At 35.8% G+C, this 20,470-nt stretch overlaps 2 protein-coding genes across 3 annotated transcripts; both read right to left on the bottom strand.

Moving 5' to 3' along the window:
* Window positions 1–1,039: 1,039 nt before the first annotated feature.
* On the bottom strand, window positions 1,040–10,269 carry LOC134679897 (cytochrome P450 6j1-like). Its single transcript, XM_063538828.1, has 9 exons — window positions 10,030–10,269; window positions 9,321–9,450; window positions 8,342–8,542; window positions 6,627–6,814; window positions 6,119–6,255; window positions 3,703–3,797; window positions 3,332–3,458; window positions 2,583–2,837; window positions 1,040–1,917 (listed from the first exon to the last, which is right to left on the bottom strand). Exons 1-9 carry the CDS (start codon window positions 10,260–10,262, stop codon window positions 1,748–1,750), a joined length of 1,536 nt encoding a protein of 511 aa, XP_063394898.1. The 5' UTR covers window positions 10,263–10,269; the 3' UTR covers window positions 1,040–1,747.
* A 736-nt stretch (window positions 10,270–11,005) lies between these two features.
* LOC134679899 (cytochrome P450 6j1-like) lies at window positions 11,006–20,190 on the bottom strand. 2 transcript variants are annotated; one of them, XM_063538831.1, is made up of 9 exons: window positions 19,927–20,190; window positions 19,287–19,344; window positions 18,291–18,497; window positions 16,446–16,633; window positions 15,770–15,906; window positions 15,298–15,392; window positions 13,413–13,539; window positions 12,516–12,770; window positions 11,006–11,190 (listed from the first exon to the last, which is right to left on the bottom strand). In XM_063538831.1, the coding sequence occupies exons 1-9, from the start codon at window positions 20,109–20,111 to the stop codon at window positions 11,021–11,023; spliced, it is 1,422 nt and encodes a 473-aa protein (XP_063394901.1). In that variant the 5' UTR covers window positions 20,112–20,190; the 3' UTR covers window positions 11,006–11,020. The 2 variants fall into 2 exon arrangements, with proteins under 2 accessions (XP_063394901.1, XP_063394900.1); XM_063538830.1 differs by having other exon boundaries at window positions 19,215–19,344; window positions 19,927–20,189.
* Between the last annotated feature and the right edge of the window lie 280 nt (window positions 20,191–20,470).

Raw genomic sequence — 20,470 nt, 5'->3', positions numbered from 1 at the left:
ATAAAATAGGGGGGGGGTCCCCATACAAAAAAACCATTTTTTATTGTGACTGACATATAAGTACCTAAACCTAACCTACTTCCAGATGACCTAGAAGGATGAAATTTGGAATCCAGCTCGGTTATTGTGTGTAAGCGTAGGAAAAAATCTAAAAACAAAAAAAAGTTAATAAATAGGGGGGGTTCCCATACAAATTTCTTTTTTATTGTGACTGACATATAGTACCTAAACCTAACCTACTTCCAGATGACCTAGAAGGATGAAATTTGGAATCCAGCTCGGTAATTGTGTGTAAGCGTAGGAAAAAATCTAAAAATAAAAAAAGTTAAAAAATAGGGGGGGGTCCCCATACAAAAAACCTGTAATACGCGCTAAACAACCGGCCAACGGTGTGTCGTTGGCGGCGCGCGGCACCACATAATTAATACAAAGAACAGAAGTAAAAAACATGCAGCGGAAACACAAGAAAAAACATTAAATCTCAATACCTGCCTAGTTTTCTTTACAAAAAGTATTGATATCCCATCAAAAACATAAATGTAAAAAAGGAGAGCCAAGTTCAATACAAAAATTATGCTTGGCTGTGGGGTTCGCCGCAAAAAGAATGGAGATTTAAATGAGTGCCAAGTTCTATGCAAAATCCAAATATGTATTTATAGGAACAAAATAACATTATAAACAAGTATTAAACTCTATTTATTTGCTTTATTGGATACCTATAACAATTGCTGTTATTTAAAAAAAATGTGAGATCTTAAAGTAGGTTAGATTTGGCTTGGCCAGTTTTTATCAGAATTACAAAATATATATGTTGAATAACTTTATAAAATGACTGATGTAATGAAAACTGGCCAAGTCAAATCTAACCTGCTTTAAGATCTCGCATTTTTTTTAAATAACAGCAATTGTTATAGGTATCCAATAAAGCAAAGAAATAGAGTTTAATACTTGTTTATAATGTTATTTTGTTCCTATAAATACATATTTGGATTTTGCATAGAACTTGGCACTCATTTAAATCTCCATTCTTTTTGCGGCGAACCCCACAGCCAAGCATAATTTTTGTATTGAACTTGGCTCTCCTTTTTTACATTTATGTTTTTGATGGGATTTAAATTACTGTAAAACTAGTACATCTTTTGTGGTGTTCCCACATAAAAAATCTTACGGACTCTATGTTTGTGTTTTTATTTTCAATGCAATCATATTTCTGCTGTGCTAAATATCAAAACATAACTTTTCTGACAACAGTTAGTAAACTTGTACTTACTCTAACTTATACGACGTTTTTCCCAACTTATTGAATATTTATTTAATTACACAAACGGGTCTACCGCGATATAATTTCATTGTTGTTACCTTATGACCTTACGACGTTTCAGCTGCGTTGCACCAGCTTTGGTCACAGAAAGACTGACTGACTGTGGGACAGCGTCAACGGAGATAGCTGACACAGCTGAGCGGCTACCGCGAAAACAGAAATTCGCAAATTGCGGGGATCTTTCTCTTTTACTCCAATGAAGGCGTAATTAGAGTGACAGAAAAAAACCCCGCAATTTGCGAACTTCGATTTTCGCGGTTATAGCCTTGGTGTAACTCAGCTGAAACGTCGGAATCAAAGCAAAAACAATGAAATTATATCACGGGTCTACCGTTTGTGTAATTAAATATGTGTACAAAACGCGAGAGTTTAAAGTTTTATCTAATATTTATTGCAGACGCAAGTAAATCATCAAAAACCATATTGCTAATTAATTGGTTCAAAATTAACCCAAGAACCGCCTTTAGGACGAAGAGTAAGCGTAAATCGCGGGTCAATCTCAAATGGATACTTCGTTTTAGGTGATGGTGTCAACTTGAAGTTGTCGAGGATCTTGATAAGCGCTATCTTTATATGTAGTGTAACCATGCGAGCACCTGAAATAAATGTAACAAAATATGATTAGTTAAAATGGGACTGGGCTGGTCATGTCTGCCGAATGCCGGACGACTTGTGGGCCAAGTTAACCACAGAGTGGGAGCCCCCCCGAGTCTAATCGGGGAGCCGGCAGGCCTAGTCGGCGATGGCGAGATAACTTGGACTCCTTCTTGAGAGGCTAGCCAGATATAAAGCACTAAACAGAGACTAGTGGAAGAAGAGGGGGAGGCCTTTGCCCAGCAGTGGGATACAGCGGGCTCTGAATAATAATACGAATGAAAATAATTATAACTATCATAAAGCACAAAATATTAATATGCCTGTAAATGTTATACTTCGGTTGTGAAAACGTTTAAATCGCAACAGAAATGCGGCAACAACAGCAATTCAATTAAATAAGGACATTTAAAAAGACATTGCTCGATTTCCGCCGCTGCGTGGTCGCAAACGTATGTTACCTACCTTAATATGGGCTTGAGCCGAACGATGCGATTCAATTATTTAAAATACATACTTCTATTGTGTTCTTCGGCCGATGTATAGGAATTGTCAATTTTGTATGACCTGTCGCTTTGCTCACCCATTAACTTCACTAGTCCGGCCCTTTCACTAGGATACTTTCTACAACTTAAATTATATAGGACTGGGGCTATTATAAAATTACCTATGCACTTTTTAGGTCCATCTCCAAACGGCATATATGTAAACATTGGTCTCTTAGCCACCTCTTCTTCAGTAAACCTCTCCGGGTCAAACTTTTCCGGATCCGGGTAGTATTTTGGGTCCTTTTGAATACATGCTACTGGTATAACGACGGATGTACCCTTGGTGATCTTGAAGGGTTCAGATCCAGGCATAGGCACGAGACAGTCGCTGGTACATTCGCGAGAGAGCAAAAAGTTGAACAGCCGGAACAATTCTGAGGAGAGAAACTAGCTTAAGTAAAGTACTTACGGAATTGCATTTCTGTACACTTTCGTGCCTTGTCACAGTGAGAATAATAATCTTAGCGCCATCCATATTGATTGTCACGCCACGAGGAACAGTAAACAAATAAAATAACAATATTTACGCACAGATCGACCTAGTCCCACAGCAAGGCTTGTGTTGTGGGTACGTACTAGACGACGATATATATAATATATTATAGTTATATACATATAAATATTCATGGTATGTACATAGAAAAAATTTATAACCAGTAAGGAACAAATATTTGTGATAAACACACAAATAAATGGCCTTCTGATCCTGGACCTCCTGCTGCGTAGCTACCATCTAGCCGTCAAAGTATATGATTTCCCTATTCTACTTTTGTACTGTCTGTGTCTATTTTAGGGTTCCCTAGTCAACAACGAACCCTTATAGTTTCGCCATGTCCGTCTGTCTGTCTTTCCGTCTGTTTTACCTTACCATTATACACCATTTCAAGATATTTTGCCCCCTCAATATCTTCAGCGGTGAATTCGCCTTTGTTTCTTGCTTTTATATCTTTAATTTCAGATCGGAGCCTTTCCTGGATTTCAGGGTGTATCGAAAGCTGGAATATAAAGTATTATACATTACTTTATATACTTGGTCTAGCAAATCTTGTCAGTAGAAAAAGGCGCGAAATTAAAATTCTATGGGACGATAACCCTTTTAATTTTTTTAAATTTGCCGTCATTTTCTACTGACAAGATTTGCTTGGCTAAGTATATCTATATTTTTGTTATAATTTTTATTAATCTGTAGAAAAATAATAATTGGCTGGACATTGATTTGATGTAACTAAAAGTACTTACTAAGTATAAAAGCAATGCTATAACGTTACTTCCAGTCTCGTATAAATCTATTATAAATACGAATACTTGTCCACTCATATATTCATCTGTAATTACTGAAATAAAAAAACATAGTTTATTTTATTCATTAAGGTGTATTCGGGTAATACCGAATGTCGGATAATTCCGAAATTCAGATGAAAATCACCCTTAATTCCATCATAATAAAAGTCTCTTTTCGGAATTATCCGACAGTTTTCGACATTTGGAATTACCCGAGTAAACCCTAAGTACATAAGGATAGTTAGCTACAGAGAAAAGTTAGCTTGGATATACACTTTCATAGAATGGAAGAAAACATATCGACCTCTGTATAATAGTATTTTATGCAACAGTTTTATAAGAGGGGTCAAAAATGTGAGTGGCGTGGGTAACAATGTGAGCCGAAGGCGAACATTGTTAATAAATACGCCATGAGCATTTTTTGACTACTTATACCACGTTGCATACAATGCTTTTTCTATGAGTAGGCAATATTAAATAAAATACAAAAAATTATAAACAAAATTTTATTTATGAAAATGTCAATGTAAATTTTGGATAGTAGGTATTACTATATGTATGTAGCTCTTTTCTGCGACAAGCACCCATAATACCAAATATTACTGCAACCTGTAACAAGACAACGGAGAATTAAATAATATTCAGTTTCAATGCAAAAATATAAAATGTACATAAATATAGCTCGTTGTATGTACTGTGTACCCTAAATCAAAAATTTTTATAACATATACCAACCTTGCTTAAAAGATAGATCTGATCCAGAGCTTCCAAAGTCTTTGAAAATACACCAATAAGACGTTTTCAGAGAATGACAAAGTTTTGTGCTCCAATCTTCACGCCATGAACTTCTCATAAGATTTATTTTGTCGTATAGGTGCTGCGATTTAGTACTTAGGCAACAAATTTTCGGTCGCTGCTTGTGCTGCAGCGGATATTTCTTCAGGTGTAGAAACAATGTTATCCTCTTTAATTGTCCATATTCAACACTTTTTATGAACGCAAAACAAATAGTAACGCAAAAAAGTACAAGAAATTACCGGGAAAGGCGGGAAACGTAAAAACAAACGAGTAATGTCTATGGTTATGTTTTTTTTAAAGCCGTTACACACTACCGCACCTCACCAGGGTTGTGGTGCTGTAGGGTATAAGTGTGTTACAGGCCTTAGAAGTCCACTTTCCAATAGTGATGATACCAAAAAAAGTATTTTTTAATATGTTGGTAGCAATGAACTCAGTACAAATTTGTTTTTTTTTTTAAATAAAAACCGTATGCATTCAATCGTTTGTCACGTTGGTAGCAATGTACACTAGCTTACCGTATCGTAATGTCTCTAAAACGACACAAGTGCTTTTTTGGGCAATAGACTATAGACTTTTAAGGAGTATTAATAATGTATGCCCTTATATGTTCGTTCGTGACTATGTAAATGACAGATAAAAGTACACGAGTAGAAAAATATCTTTAAAACCGTATATCTACTTGTATGTATAAGAACATTAAGAACCATTAAAAATTATAGGTAACCTAATGATATTTATAAAATTGGATAATATTTTCCTGTAATTGAAAATGAGTATATTTTTTAATATATAAGTAAAAAAGATGTTTTTCTGCTTAGGTATTTCACAATTTACGGTCTCTTCACTTCACATAATAATTTTACATCAGTCACAAAGCACGTGTTATTTATAGCACCCCTTGTACCAAGTTCATTGTATTAAATTTGTATTACACATCTGCACATCATTTCAACCCATGGCCGTCTCACGGTCAATTTAAAATGTGTAATCTACGCGTATGTCATGCTATAAAGATTTTGCCAGGCAATTTAAGTCAATCACTGCAGTGGCACCCGAGATTGGGAGCTTAGGAAACCACAACGTCATATATTCCAATATCATTGGAAAGCCATGCGTCGTTGTTGATCTAATATTGCAAATTGGTTTCAATTACTCAAATTGTTTTTGCTACAGTGAGCATCAAACTTTCAATGTCTACGAACATATTTAGTGCAAGCAAGTCATACAAACTCTGTAATATAACAATTTTTTAGGGTTCCGTGCCCAAAGGGTAAAAACGGGGCCCTATTACTAAAAGACTCCGCTGTCCGTCCCTCCATCTTTCCGTCTGTCTGTCACCAGGCTGTAACTCATGAACCGTAATAACTAGATGATGTATTTCTGTTGCCGCTATAACAATAAATACTAAAAAACAAAATAACATTTACACATAACAAAACGAACGTGATTTTGCCGTTTTATGCGTGATGGTACCTACAGAACTCTTCGTGCGCGAGTCCGACTCGCACTTGGCCGGCTTTTCACTTTTCATTTGAAATCCGTATTGAATTAATTAATAATTTAAAACACATACTTCCTTTTGTATCATTTTCCTTCTGCGTTAGAAGCAGTTGTATCAAATCGTTTCGTTTTTCGCCGGTCTCCAATCTCTGTTTCACTATCTTGCGGGTCATCGCGACCATCATGTGTTGGAGATTTAGTGTTGCTAATCTGAAGATAACGAATCATAAAATAAATTAATTAATTAACCTATAAAGAAGAAACCTAGTAATATTAAGGCTATTGTTAAAACTGATAGAGATAAATGTACAAAAACTCAGTAGCATTTAAAAATATTTAATTGTAATTCAATAATTTGAATAGGGGTTGCATCCCCATGTCCCTTAGTCCTTATAATCTTATAAATTTAAGATTAGTGCTATGTTAATAAATTCTAATTTTGTTCCATAAAAAAACAGTTTTTTTTTTGGTATTACCATAGAGAAATATAGTAAGCATAGAGCGCTCACTCCATACATGAGTTTTGATACCAAAACGACAATGATTACATAAACTTTATCATTTATTATTAATTAACTTACCTCGCAGGGAACAACCAACTTATTATTGGCATATTTTTAAAGAAGTACTTAATGTTTTCTTTAATAGAGCTCTCAAATTCCAGTTCTTTTGTTAAATGCGAAACAAGGGAGTCATCACTTTCAAATGAATTGTTTTCTATGCCGTATATGGCATTTCCTATGACATCTGTACCATACCTCATTCCCAACTGTAAAAAACAATAATAGTTAATTAGTCTGAATCTGGGAGACTTGAACTGTTATAAAAATAAGCACCAAAATCGCTCAACATCATCTAACAATGCCCATTTAGTCATTACAAAATTATGTAATGCATGTCAAAAAGTAATTATTTTATTTAGGTAATACCTCCATATTACTTTTTAATAAATGGTTTCATGTTTTTCACCTCAGCAAGTCCCCCTTTATTATTAATACTTATTTTCATTTATAATTCCTTTTGTTTGATTAGAAAAAAAATTTGACATGAAAATATAAGTCTGAATTTGTTTGGATTGGGAGGAACAAAAGTTGTGTCACATTTGTCGGAAAGTCCGTGAACCTAAATGATTGCGACTTACATACAATATATCGGTCAAAATTGATCTCGACTTTTTAGGTTGCACCCAAATTGGATGCAATTCTATCGTTTCTTTTGTCGTTAGGAATACGAACCCAATATTCGTTGTAGGTACATTGAATCCCCCTGATTTAACTAGTTAAATTATATAAATTGTTTTATCCCTTTCTTACAAATATATTAGTAATGACAGAGACAAATGATTCATAGCTAATTCAGGCCAGTAACGCGTTTGAATAACACCAAGTCTTTTAGCTAGCAAGTAACAAAACTTCAACAAGTTTTACCACTTTATCATAGGCTGGTAGGCTAAGTAATGACTAGGTTTGCTAAGCTGGTACACCAGCGCATACTGATGAAGAAAAACCTTATTCAAAACTAGTAAGGATTATATTCAATTCATGGGTAGCTCAGTATCAACGTTGATATGAGTTAGACCTTATTAGACAATATTAAAGCCTATTTTTGATTGTATAGGATCTAAAAGTGATTTGCATTCGAAGGGAGATGACCGCACGGCCTTGTCGGCACTGCGTTGCGTTGCGTTTGAGGGCCGAAGGAAATTATCCTACTGTGCTGCACTTGCACCATTCCACTAAACCGGGGTTAACCGGTTAAACCTGGAGTTACCATGGTTACCAGTACAATTTGAGACTGGGTTAACGGTTTAACCGGTTAACCCCGGCTTAGTGGGATGGTGCAAGTGGCGCTAAGATGTGTTTGCGCATATCTAAGGGTCTTTAAAATATTCCTTATCCAGTTTAATTGTAGGACTTTTTGTAGGACAACGACGGAACAGAGGGCCTACTGCGAACCACGTTCGACGTGTTGCCTCTCTGTCGCACTTGTAAATTCGTACGTAAGTGTGACAGGGAGAGGCAACACGTCGAACGTGGTTCGCGGTAAGCCCTCAGAGACAGTCGGCCCTATTCGAACTTTAAGAGACGTTTTTATTTGAAGAAACGTCACTTTTGACATTTGTAATCCATAGCCGTAAGCCGGCCGGGTACCTACTTCTATAGAAAGAATCACCGATCACCTGTCATAGAAAAATAAGTGTCAGAAGCCTCGTCCCGGGCCCGGACCGTTCTAGAGTGACCCTTCACTCATACTTTCTTAACTCATAACATAACTTTCAAATATCAAAATGGCTTACGTCTCGTGTCTCAATTTCTTTTGATTTGCTCCTCTTCACATGGTTGACCATGACGTCTGCCACTTTGAATATATTAGGGATATAGCCTCTTAGCTTGGCCAGAGTTAGTGATGGCGTTACTTGGGCCCTGGTAGTTTTCCATTCTTCTGCAGATTGGAAAAATGGGTGGGCTGCGGCGAGCGGGTCAGCTTTCTTGTCATACTGAAAATTTGAATTTATTAGTACGGTCAGCCAAGAAAGTGGTCAACTACTTTTCGACTCTATCAATCAGACGATAGAGTCAAAAAGTGGTAGACCACTTTCTTGGCTGACTATACCTACAATCACGGATGGATTTAAGAAATAAATTGTGTAATAGTAGTTCAGTAGCTTGATTATTATAAAAGTAAGAACGAAAAACAAAACTCATTACAAATAGTGCATTGCTGTTTGTGACTTGACTTATCACTGTAACATGTTTATACAATCGTTTTGTTTACTTTTTAATATTTTTAATTAGTCTGGTGCTTTTGTTAATGCTGTCATAACTGATAAACATCTGACGTTTACAAATAGTACGTAGTTATAGGTAACATAATATTTTAAATTGCAACGCAACAAAGAAATGTTACAGAAGTAAAAAGGCGTAGTCATCATTAATGAAATAAAATATTTTTTTTCAATAAATGTCAGATAAAAAAAATAAAAAAAATTGGTACATTTCATAGCACCTATTTACTACAACTGAAATTTACACAGTACAGAATCCATATTTTGTTTGTGATGTGACTCACATTTAAGGTTGACTCACGCTAGATTGGACCGGGGCCGGGCCGTGGCTGCCGGCGCTTCGTTTTCTATGAAATGCTCCACGTGATCACCGATCAGCCGTCATAGAAAATTACATGTCGGACGCCTCGGTCCGGGCTCGGCCTGGTCTAGCGTGAGTCATCCTTTATACCTATTGTATTAATTATGTAGGTTGTAGAACACAACGTACCTTCATTCCATTTGAATTGAAGCTTGAGAATTCCGAAATAAGGATCGTTTTAATGATGTCCAAGTCCCTGACCATCAAAGTCGGGACATTCATCACATAGTAGCCAACTAATGGTGCATCAGGAAATTCTCTAAAAATACAACAATTTTTAAGCCGGATACTCATTAGCAATAATAATATTAGGTCGTAATTGTGTTACGGTTACGGCTCGCTAATGAGTATACGGCTATAGTGTGCTTAAAAACGATGTCAAAATTGTGTTATAACAGAAGAGAAAACCAAAATAATAAACATAGGTACACTAACAAACTTCAAATAAGCGTATAATACACTAAAAAACTAATAATTTGTTTTATTAAAAATAACAATAATTACGAATGGCTCACGCTAAAAACGGGTAGGCTACCCTCCTCTATAGAAAGCATCACGTGATCACCGATCATCACCCGTCATAGAAAACGAAGTCTTGGACATCTCGGCCCGGGCCCGGACCCGGACCGTTCTAGCGTGAGTGGTCCTTTATCAATGACAAGCATTAATTTTGAATTCACATTTCTATATATACGTACCGAAAATTACCGAAACATTAATTATATTTTTAATATTTTCTGTCATTTTACCGAACCGAATTGGATGCCACTTGAACAATAATGAAGGGAGAAGTCAACATAATACTATACGCTACATAAATCTATTTATTATAACTTACTTATAAATGGTTTGAATAACTTCAACCAAATGTTTCTTCAACAGAAAAATCGGCTTGAAGTGTCCAAAGAACCATTCGTTTCCCGATGCCGTCGGCACTCCTCTTTTCTCCCAGTAGTCATATTTGCCACTTTTGAACACAATATATGCTAAAGCAACTAACCCTAGAGCTATATATAGCCACATAGTGAATAAGTCCGCGTAGTTTGAGGCCCCAGTATGTACTGAGTCCATGCTATCAGGCTCCTTGTATACAAATACAACATAGTATTTAGGTAGCTCTTTCTAGATGTAACTCTGGTGTATATTTACGTGACCTTATACTTTTATCTTACCAGTTTTACTTTGACCTATATTGTTTTGTCTCGGTGCAAGTCGATTTAAGTTCTTAAGTAGAAACATCTTGATTCCGGGAGTGATGAATTAAATATTAAGAAACACGTAGCAGTTATTTAATTAGCGCGTACATCGTTCTGACATTTGATGTGAAAAGATACGACTAAAAGGATGTTTTTATATGAATTAGTTTTAAAAACCTGAATGTAATTTGGAATGTTAGAAACCTTGAAGCCATCTCTGTAATCTTATGATAGTCGCTTTAGCAAAGTTACAAGTATCCATAATTGTGCATATTCGCAAGTCTGATTGTATAAAAAGCATAAAATACAAAAACACCAACAATCATTAAAAAAAAAACACACACACACACAAAAAACCAAACTAATCAAATAACCCACCCCGAGTCGTTCCAGGCGCAAAAGTCCCTACCACGCTCGCTGCGTTTCCGCGTTGCGTTGCCTATTTGTGTGGAATGTGAAAAAAAAAAAACTGTATAAAATACTATTTGGTTTTACTACCAAATACGTATATCACTCCATACAAAAAGGTGTAGGTAACTGGGCAATTAATAAATTAATAATTAAATAAATACAACGATGACTGGTTGAGAAACATTTAATTTAATTTATGTACTTATATAAAAAAACCTGATATCAATGTATAGGGTCGAAGGTCACCCACACATCACCTTTAGGGCGAATAGTAAATGTATGGCGCGGATCAATCTCGAAGGGGTATTTAGTTTTTGTTGAAAATGTCAGCTTGAAATTGTCGAGGATCTTGATAATTGCTGCTTTTATATGCAACGTTACGATGCGATTACCTGAAATAATTTATTTCATTATTATATTATACCGGGTGTGGCCTGTAATACGAGCAAAAAAATTAACTGTAGGCTGTACTCCTCAACATATGTTCAGCAACTTTTAAAATAACTTTTAGTTTGATTTTTAATACACTTTAAAGTTTATTCTAAGACGCAATGTATTGCTAATTTTGTTATGTTTAAGGCATAACAAGCAATGTCAATCACAAATGATATGGCATGGCGATGGCGTCCATTGAAGATAATATTTATGTTGTATAAACAATAGGAAGTCTAAATACTTCATAATTTTAAAAGTTGCTGAACAAAAGTGTTACTGTTTGAGGAGTACAATCTATGTTTTAATTATTTGCTCATGTTACAGGCCACACCCGGTATATAAAAATGAATCCCTATTTTCCTTGGTCACGGCATCACGCGTGAACGGCTGGACCAATTTCGCTAATTCTTTATGTTTTGTGTTTGTTATTATAGTAAGGAGAAGCTTCATTAAAAAGAAAAAAATTAAGAAAGTACAAAATAAATAATATATATAGGTAGGTGAAACGAAGTTCGCCTGGTCATCTAGTTATTAGATAAGTAATTAGAGTTGCTTCGGAGCACTATTAAATACTTAGGTTAAATATGAATAGGTAGACATCAAACATTTGATATTCATCCCTAACAATGACACCGTAATAGCTTTTAGACACAACATTTGATTTATGTTACAAAATAAGTGACAAATTATCAAAAGAGCTACATGATGGTAACAAATCATCGTCGCTCATGGTCATTAGCAACACCAAAAATAACCAATACGCCAAATTTTCAAAATCCTAAAAACAACTAGCTTCTTGATGGGTTAGTGACATTCCATTTCCAACTGCAGCTGCAATACTGTTCATTTTCTATGGAAATTGACAATGACAGCGACGTGTTTCCATAGTAAAATGAACAGTATTGCAGCTGCAGTTGGAAATGGAATGTCACTCTTAAATGGGAACCCTTATATGTAAGTTATAGTAATGTTGATTGCGCTTTAATATAATCATATTATGACAGATAAATTGTGTTTGCTTCTTCATCAACATCATCATCGTCATATCAGCCAGAGGACGTCCATTGCTGGACATACTTAGGCCTCCCCCAAAGAGTGCCACAATGACCGGTCTTGCGCCACCCGCATCCAGCGGACTCCCGCGACCTTCACCAGGTCATCAATCCATCTTGTGGGGGGACTACCCACGCCGCGCCTCCCGGTACGTGGTCGCCATTCGAGAACCTGCTTCGAGAGTTTGCTTCTTAGTAATCGACAAGGTATTATTTATTTTTAAACTCACCTATACATTTCTTAGGTCCCTCTCCAAACGGCATGTAAGTGAACTTTGGTCTCTTAGCCACTTCTTCTTCACTAAACCTCTCCGGGTCAAATCTCTCCGGATCCGGGTAGTATTTGGGGTCCTTATGAATGCTGCATGCTGGTATAGCGATTTGTGTACCCTTAGTGATCCTAATGGGCTCAGACCCTGGGACTGGTATTGTACAGTCACTGTTACATTGTCTAGGTATGAAAAAGCTGAACAGTCGGAAGGTTTCTGAGGAGGAAAATAGAACAGGTTTTATTTGGCCTTTTTAAACCCAAAAAATGAAGCAGACGTAATATTAGTGTGCTTGTATTGACTAGTAAATATTAAGGTATTGATCTTTGGTGCAGTACCTATTATATCAATTGACTCTTGGGTTGGGATTTGAACAAGTTAAGTACCTTTAAATTCGTGCCAGATGTAGGATTTACATTTAAGGTATCGTTTGGTTTCAGACTGCACCCGCATTACATCAGATACTGCTGCAGTTGTAATGCTGCCGACTGCTATACTGCAGCAATCCTTATATTTAATTTGTAGGTATACGTCTCGATAAAGTGATCTTTTTGACATTTTCTGCAATAATGCAGTATGTATGGCTGCAGCAGTATCTCAGATACCTTTATGAATATTTTTTGATGCATTTTGGTAGGTACGTAATTAAACGATTTGCTTGTAATTAGATAACAACCCGATTAGCACAAGTATGTACAGTCAGCAGCAGAAGTTGTTAAGCGGGCGAGGTGTTCAAAATTACCTTGACACGCTCTTATTCTCTTAACAATAAAGTCGCGTCAAGATCATTTTGGACACTTCGCCCGCTTAACAACTTCTGCTGCTGAATGTAGCCGTAAGTATAAAGCCGCATCCTACCATTGAAAACCATCTCAAGATATTTTGCGCCTTCAATATCTTCTACTGTGAAATCGCCATTATTCCTTGATTTTACTTCTTTTATCTCACTACGTAGTTTTTCCTGAATTTCGGGATGTCTAGAAAGCTGGAAGTATAAATACAAATAGCATTACTTTTTGTTTGTTTATTAGTATGCGAATATAAGAAGTGAAAAGTTACTTGTACACTAAGTTATGTCTAAACTTAAATGCATGTAGGGTAAGACCACCAGTGAATGAACACTTAAGCAATTATCAAAGTTTGAAAAATCATTGCTCAGCATTCATTAATAATTGGAATAATTAACTGCAATTTAATCAATCCTCATTTAATAAATAAGAAAGTAATTTCTGCGATTTTTAATTACTTTCATAGTTTTTGAGTTATACCAGAATTTACCAAAAACTACCCAAAAACCTAATGAATGAACATAAAAACTAGTGAATGAACACCGAAAAACCCAGTGAATGAACATTATTTAACTCTTTTTAATTAGCATAATAAAATCATTTTTATCACAAACATCGTTTCCGGCTCTATTTTAATAGCTATAGCGATAGCGTTTATATCTTTTTATCCCTCCATATTGACTTCGAATCGATTAGAATGTAATGAAATGATGGTTATTCACCAATAACATAGAAACCCGTTACATATTAAAAGGAAAAAATTAAATCAACCATTAAAACAAGAACCAACTTGCATATTTTGATGAAAAGGGGTCATGCTTACCAAATAATGCTTAAAATAATAAACTTGTCACTGCATTGTTCGTGGTTACACTGTTCATACATAGAATTAGTAGAAATCCAATAAATGAACAAGCCAAATTTTGTATTGTTCATACATAGGCATGACAAATCTAGTAAATGGACTATAGAAATTTGGTTTGTTCCAATACTGGCTAAATGAATCAGAATCGTTTTCTATGTAGAATCACAAAAAACAAGCTTAATACGATTGCGTTTACATATACATTTGGGAAAAAAATGAAATCTACGCGACACCAGTAAATGAACACACTGTTCATTTACTGGTTTCAGAACATTTGATGAGCCAGTAATGGAACTATAAAAAATAAAGACCTAATCGCATAATACGCCGACAAAGTGTACATAAATAGAAGGTTCAACTCTTAATCTAACCAAATAACTAAACTTTGTACTGGTAAAAATTAAATAAGCACTTCATATGTTGCTCCAAACGTACACTGTTCTTATCTGGGATCTAATATTTTCATACAAAACTTCAAATCCAGAAACACGTAAACTTCAAACGCCAGTCACATCCTAACTTGTCTAAAATAAATTTATTACGGGTTGTCATTGCATAGGAAATAGAGTTGTTAATAAGAAAAAAAATAAGACAAGTGGAAGAAATTGCTATATTTCTTATTTTAGACGAAAAACGTGATTTTGTTCATTCACTGGGGGGTGTTCATTCACTGGAGGGTTTACCCTATATGTGACGTCCCATGGGTAAAGGTACCTTATGGCGGTTGGCGCTTACGCTATTATTAACGTCGCTCCAATATTATTGCGGCAGTATACGACGTAAGCGCCAGCCGCCATAAGGTACCTTTACCCGTGGGATTTATTTTATTTGTTTTTAGTATGTGTTGTTATAGCGACAACAGACAGAAATACATCATCTCTGAAAATTTCAACTGTGTAGCTATCACTGTTCATGAGATACAGCCTGGTGATAGACGGATGGACGGACAGACGGACGGCGGAGTCTTAGTAATAGGGCCCCGTTTTACCCTTTGGGTACGGAACCCTAAAAAAGAAACACGAAAAACATAGTTACAGATGAACCCGAAGCCGTACCTAAGAGTAATGAAATGCAAATAATAGGTACTCACAATAGCTAAAATGATTGAAATAAAGTTGCTTGCTGAGTCGTATAAGTCCCCGATTATTGTGAACACCTGTGCGCTCATATACTCATCTGTAAATACTAACAACAAATTTTCTTTGAAGCCTAGTTCGAACTTAGTTACAATACGAACATGTATATTTGATATCATTTATGGGTTCTGGTTTAAGAATTTATTTCTACAAAATAATATTAGAATTCACTTACATATACAAAATAAAAACATATATTTGAATTAGTTTTGGACCATGGTCGGTTTTAGCTTATAGCTAAATCAAAAATTGTGGGCAAATGTTTCACAAGTGTTCTTAACTAGAGTCTGTGCGGGAAGAGAAGAGTCGTATAGTCTATGGGCTCATACATTCCACGACTTTTCTCTTTCCGCGCAAAGACAAACTCTATTGGGTACGGGAAGAAATGTAAATGTAACTTAATGGGATACAAAAGTAAATAATTACCTCCTTGTGAATCGCTTTCCTTCTGCGTCAAAAGCAGTTGTATGAGATCATTTCGCTTCTCACCACTTGCAATCCTTTCCTTTATTACCTTACGTGTTACGGTTACCACCACATCTTGTAATTTTGGAGAGGTAAATCTGCAAATAATAATCATTTTAAATTAGGTACTTACTAAATTATATCAGCATCTTCCCCACTTTATCCCGGCTTTTTGCCACGGCTCCATGGGAGCCTTGGGTCCGATTTGTAACTAATTCCAAAAATTGACGTTGACAGTTTTTACGAAAGCGAGCTACCTTATGACCTTCCAATCCAGAAGGGAAACTAGGCCTCATTGGGATTAGTCCGGTTTCTCACGACGTTTCTGACGTTCCTGACAGAAATGCGGTTGATAAATTTCAAATGATACTTAAGTTCTGAAGAACTCATTGGTGCGAGCCGGGCTTTGAACAAGCGACCTCCGGTTTGAAAGTCGCACGCAGCTATGGTACCTGCGCTCCACATAATATCTCATCTACAATATCACATGCTAAATACAATAAGGTATTGTAACAGCAACCATGCGCCATTGCTGCTGCGGCGTTGGCGCGGGCGCTGTCACTGTAAGGTAACTTCCTCTCACCGTCCTTTACACATATATGCTTATTTCCATTTGTGAATTGAATAAAATACTCACCTTGCTGGATAAAATGAACGTATAACAGGACACCGTTGAAAAAAGAGTAAGATATTATCCGAAACATCTCTTTCAAAACGAATTTCTCTTGTTATACAGGATATTAATGAGTCCCCATTCTCAAACGTATTGTTTTCTATTCCATAAATTGCATTCCCTATTACATCGGTGCAATACATCCTAGCTAGCTGTAAATTACAGAGAAATATTATTATAAAAATAAGACATAACAAGAAGAGAAGAATTTTACACATTGTTGTTGATGTATTGTAACAGCGACGAGTGGAAGAAGAGGGCCTTTGCCCAGCAGTGGGACACAGTGGGCTCTGAATAATAATAATAATAATTTGTAAAAAAAAACATCTTTCACCACATGTTTAAGATGTAGAACGCCACGAGAATGCGAATTGCAAAAGGCTCACTAAATAAATTTTCGCGTACTTTACCAAATACCTATAAGTACTTAAGGTGACATTCTGATCGCAACTGAATTGATGACTGATTGACTGATTGATTGATTGAGTGACGGATTGAATATTTTAATCGCAGGCAGTAACGCGGCAAACACATCAACGCTATTTTTTTAAGGAAACTAACACATACATTGCCCAAGACGTCGATTAAAAAGGAGCAGAAAAGTTGTTTTTCCCACCAGAGATGTGAAAAATACTTTATAAAAAGTATTTAAATACAAAATACAAATACTTCCTTGATAATACTATTTCAAATGCAAAATACAAAATGGTTTTAGAATTTGTATTTAAATACAAAATACGAAATAGGTATTTTCAAAATACTTTTTAAAAATACAAATACTTTGCGATAAAAGGTACTCTGAGTAGTGAATACCTAGTCTGAATTAAAAAGTATTAATTTCCGAGTTGAAAAGACTCTAATTTCTTCTTTATTCTTTGAAATCAATCCTCTATCTAAAGTGCAAATTTCTAGCTGTTTGCTCATATTAACCGGTAGGATGTAGGTATGGATGATGGTTTTTAACGGCCTACTTTTAAAGCATTAATTTGTAATGTTTTACAGCTAGTATAATGCCTCTCGTTAGTGGGATGAAAACGTCTCGTTTATGTTTCACCAGGGCAGAAAGTTTGTTCTCCTCTCGTGCCTTGAAACCCTCGCAACACTCAAGATTCCACCTTTTTAACCACTCGCTACGCTTGTCCTCATGTGCGATGTTACTAAACAGATTCAACAGTTCCATGAGGCCATGTTAAAAGAATGAAAGTTGCCAGGATTGTAACATCAGAAGAGATTGTAACTCCTACCTAAATTACCGACTAACTATAAAGTATTTTGTATTTTGAAAATAGAAAATAGGTCCCAAAAACTATTTCAAATAAAATACAAAATTGTTGTCTTCAAAAGGTATTTAAATACAAAATACAAAATAGGTATTTTGCATTTTATATTTGCATTTTAAATACAAGTATTTCAAATAAGTCACATCTCTGTTTCCCACTCATAGGCTACAAAAACCTTCGACATTCTTCTTCTTCTTCACGTTATCCGGCATTTTGCTACGGGGTATGGGAGCCTGTGGTCCGCTTGACAACTAATCCCAAGAATAGGCACTAGTTTTTACGAAAGCGACTACCAATCTGACCTTCCAACCCAGAGGGGAAACTATTTTGTTTTCACCTCACCTCACCTCACTCACCGTAAAGCAACTAGTAAATATCAAATGATATTTCGTACATAAGTTACGAAAAACTCATTGGCATGAGCCGGGGAATGGGAGGGGGAGGGGGGACCTTCAACATTATGGGGTTTTCATTTTTTAAACCGTGAAGGCAGTGGGAGGTTTATAATTTCAAAATACCAAATACTTACGTCTTGAACATCCACCTCGGTTGCTCCAATGCAGTTCTTCTTGACGTATTTAACCATTTCGTCGCCCACTTTGAGCACGCTAGGCAAATAACCTTTCAGCTTGACCAGGCTTAGAGATGGGGTCACTTGAGCCCGGGCAGACTTCCATTCGTCACCTTTGAGAACGAATGGATGCGCGGAGGCGAGACGATCGGCTTTCTTATCAATCTGTAATTTTATTTTATTATTGTAATTATTTTTAAATCAGCAATACTCATAACACACTTACATGATACTTTTAACATATTTAAATTACATATAAAAATTGACCCAGATCCCTGTCCACGGGCATGTTTACTAAAGCTAGTAAGTAATGCAGAATAAAAGTATTAAGTACTACAACATTGCGTTTAGGATTGTTTATTAGAAATAGACAATTAGAGACAATAGGACAATAGAGAGTAGGAGAGGGAAAATGATTGGTCATCTTATAATACGACATGATGCTTTTATAAATAACATAATAGAAGGAAAGATTGCAGGCAAGAGAGGAAGAGGAAGGCCGAGGATAAGCTACATAACACAAATAAAAGAAAAGGTAGCTGTATAAGGTCGTATAAGGAAATCAAGGATAGAGTCAAATGGAGAGAGCTACACCGACAAGAATTTAACTCTTAAATTTACGACGACGACGACTAGAAATAAAGATTTAGGATTTAAAATGATTTTTATTACTATACAAACGTCGTAAATTGTTAAATACTTACTGATGAGATGAATAAGTTAAGTCTTGTATGTAAAGTCCTCTATTACAACTACGTATCTCAATATATTTATCAATTACCTACCAAACATCATACAAAACAAAAAATAATTTTGTGAAAATCAAAGCCTTTTTCCCCTTGCATATTTACCCGTTGACCGTTTTTCCCTGTATTCCCCTACCTCAAATCCATTGGAATTAAAGCTGGAGAATTCTGAGACGAGAATCGTTTTTATCATGTCCAAATCTTGCACCAACAACCCTGGTTGGCCCATAACGTAGTAGCCAACCAACGGTGCATTGGGATATTCTCTGTAAAATACAGAAAAAAGTACAGATAATGCAAGCAACAAAGCTGTCTTCAGGGTGGCCCATTTAGATCGGTCAGTATGGGAAAATCTGAAACTATAATACAGTATACGACGATTTCTTCTTAGGAACCATGTCATCGATTTTAGTATCAAGAAAAACTGCATTCATACATTTAAAAAAAATGTATGTAAAATGTGTGGCTGGCCTGCACATTGAGCCTGTTTACAGGTTTATTAGTGTTTACTAGCGACCAGCTCCGGCTTCGCCCGGTTTAACAAATTATACACCTAAACCTTCCTCAAGAATCACTCTATTGATAGGTGAAAACTGCATGAAAATCCGTTCAATAGTTTTTGAGTTTATCGTGAACAAATAAACAAACACACAAACAGACAGACGCGGCGGGGGACTTTGTTTTATAAGGTGAATGCGAGTTCATACATTTCCTACTTGTGATTAGTGACATTACTTCATTGTTGTTTCTGTTATCAAAATACTTCCATTATTTATTTTAAATAAGAAATTAATTGAAGAAAATTTAACACTAAAAAATGTGGCAAATAGTTATACATGTACACTTACTTATATATATCGTCAATCACTTCGTTCATATGTTTCTTCACCAGTATAAGAGGCTTGAAGTGTCCAAAAAACCATTCATTTCCCGAGGCTGTGGGTATTCCTTTTTTCTCCCAATAATCATATTTGCAACTTTTAAACACATATAATGCAAGAGCGACCAACCCTAGTGCTATATAAAGCCACATGGTTGGTATATAATATATAATATATATATATTTTAATATTTATTAAAGTCGGGCCGGCGTGTGGTCACCATCGCAGTTTATGTTATTACTAAATGATATCGCAAACTATACATTTGTGTTCATTGTAACTAGTGTTGAGCTGTTATCAGATGTATTATCGACAAGGAGTCTGACTTTGATTTTAATGTCTTGTTCTGAAACTGTTATGAACTGTTATTTGTCTACTGTCAGCTGTCTGTCAGATCAAATCAACAAAAATGAACAAAAATTTCAAATCAGAATCGAACTCAACACGATAACCTATGAGTTAAGCATACATGTGCCAGACGGCAGACAACCACAGTTTCTGCGAGTTCTGC

This window comes from Cydia fagiglandana, chromosome 3 (genome assembly GCF_963556715.1).
Source record: "Cydia fagiglandana chromosome 3, ilCydFagi1.1, whole genome shotgun sequence".
Taxonomy (NCBI): Eukaryota; Metazoa; Arthropoda; class Insecta; order Lepidoptera; family Tortricidae; genus Cydia; species Cydia fagiglandana.
This window is presented reverse-complemented; position numbering and strand designations above follow the sequence as displayed.

Coding starts and splice junctions, on each gene's coding strand:
- LOC134679897 (XM_063538828.1), bottom strand. CDS start 10,262: ATGGACTCAGTACATACTGGGGCCTCAAACTACGCGGACTTATTCACT. Junction 3,798..6,118: donor GGAAAATGATACAAAAGGAA/GTATGTGTTTTA, acceptor TTTTTATTTCAG/TAATTACAGATGAATATATG. Junction 2,838..3,331: donor TCTTGAAATGGTGTATAATG/GTAAGGTAAAAC, acceptor TTCTCTCCTCAG/AATTGTTCCGGCTGTTCAAC.
- LOC134679899 (XM_063538830.1), bottom strand. CDS start 20,111: ATGTGGCTTTATATAGCACTAGGGTTGGTCGCTCTTGCATTATATGTG. Junction 15,907..16,445: donor CGTTCATTTTATCCAGCAAG/GTGAGTATTTTA, acceptor TATTATTTGCAG/ATTTACCTCTCCAAAATTAC. Junction 15,393..15,769: donor GGAAAGCGATTCACAAGGAG/GTAATTATTTAC, acceptor ATTTGTTGTTAG/TATTTACAGATGAGTATATG.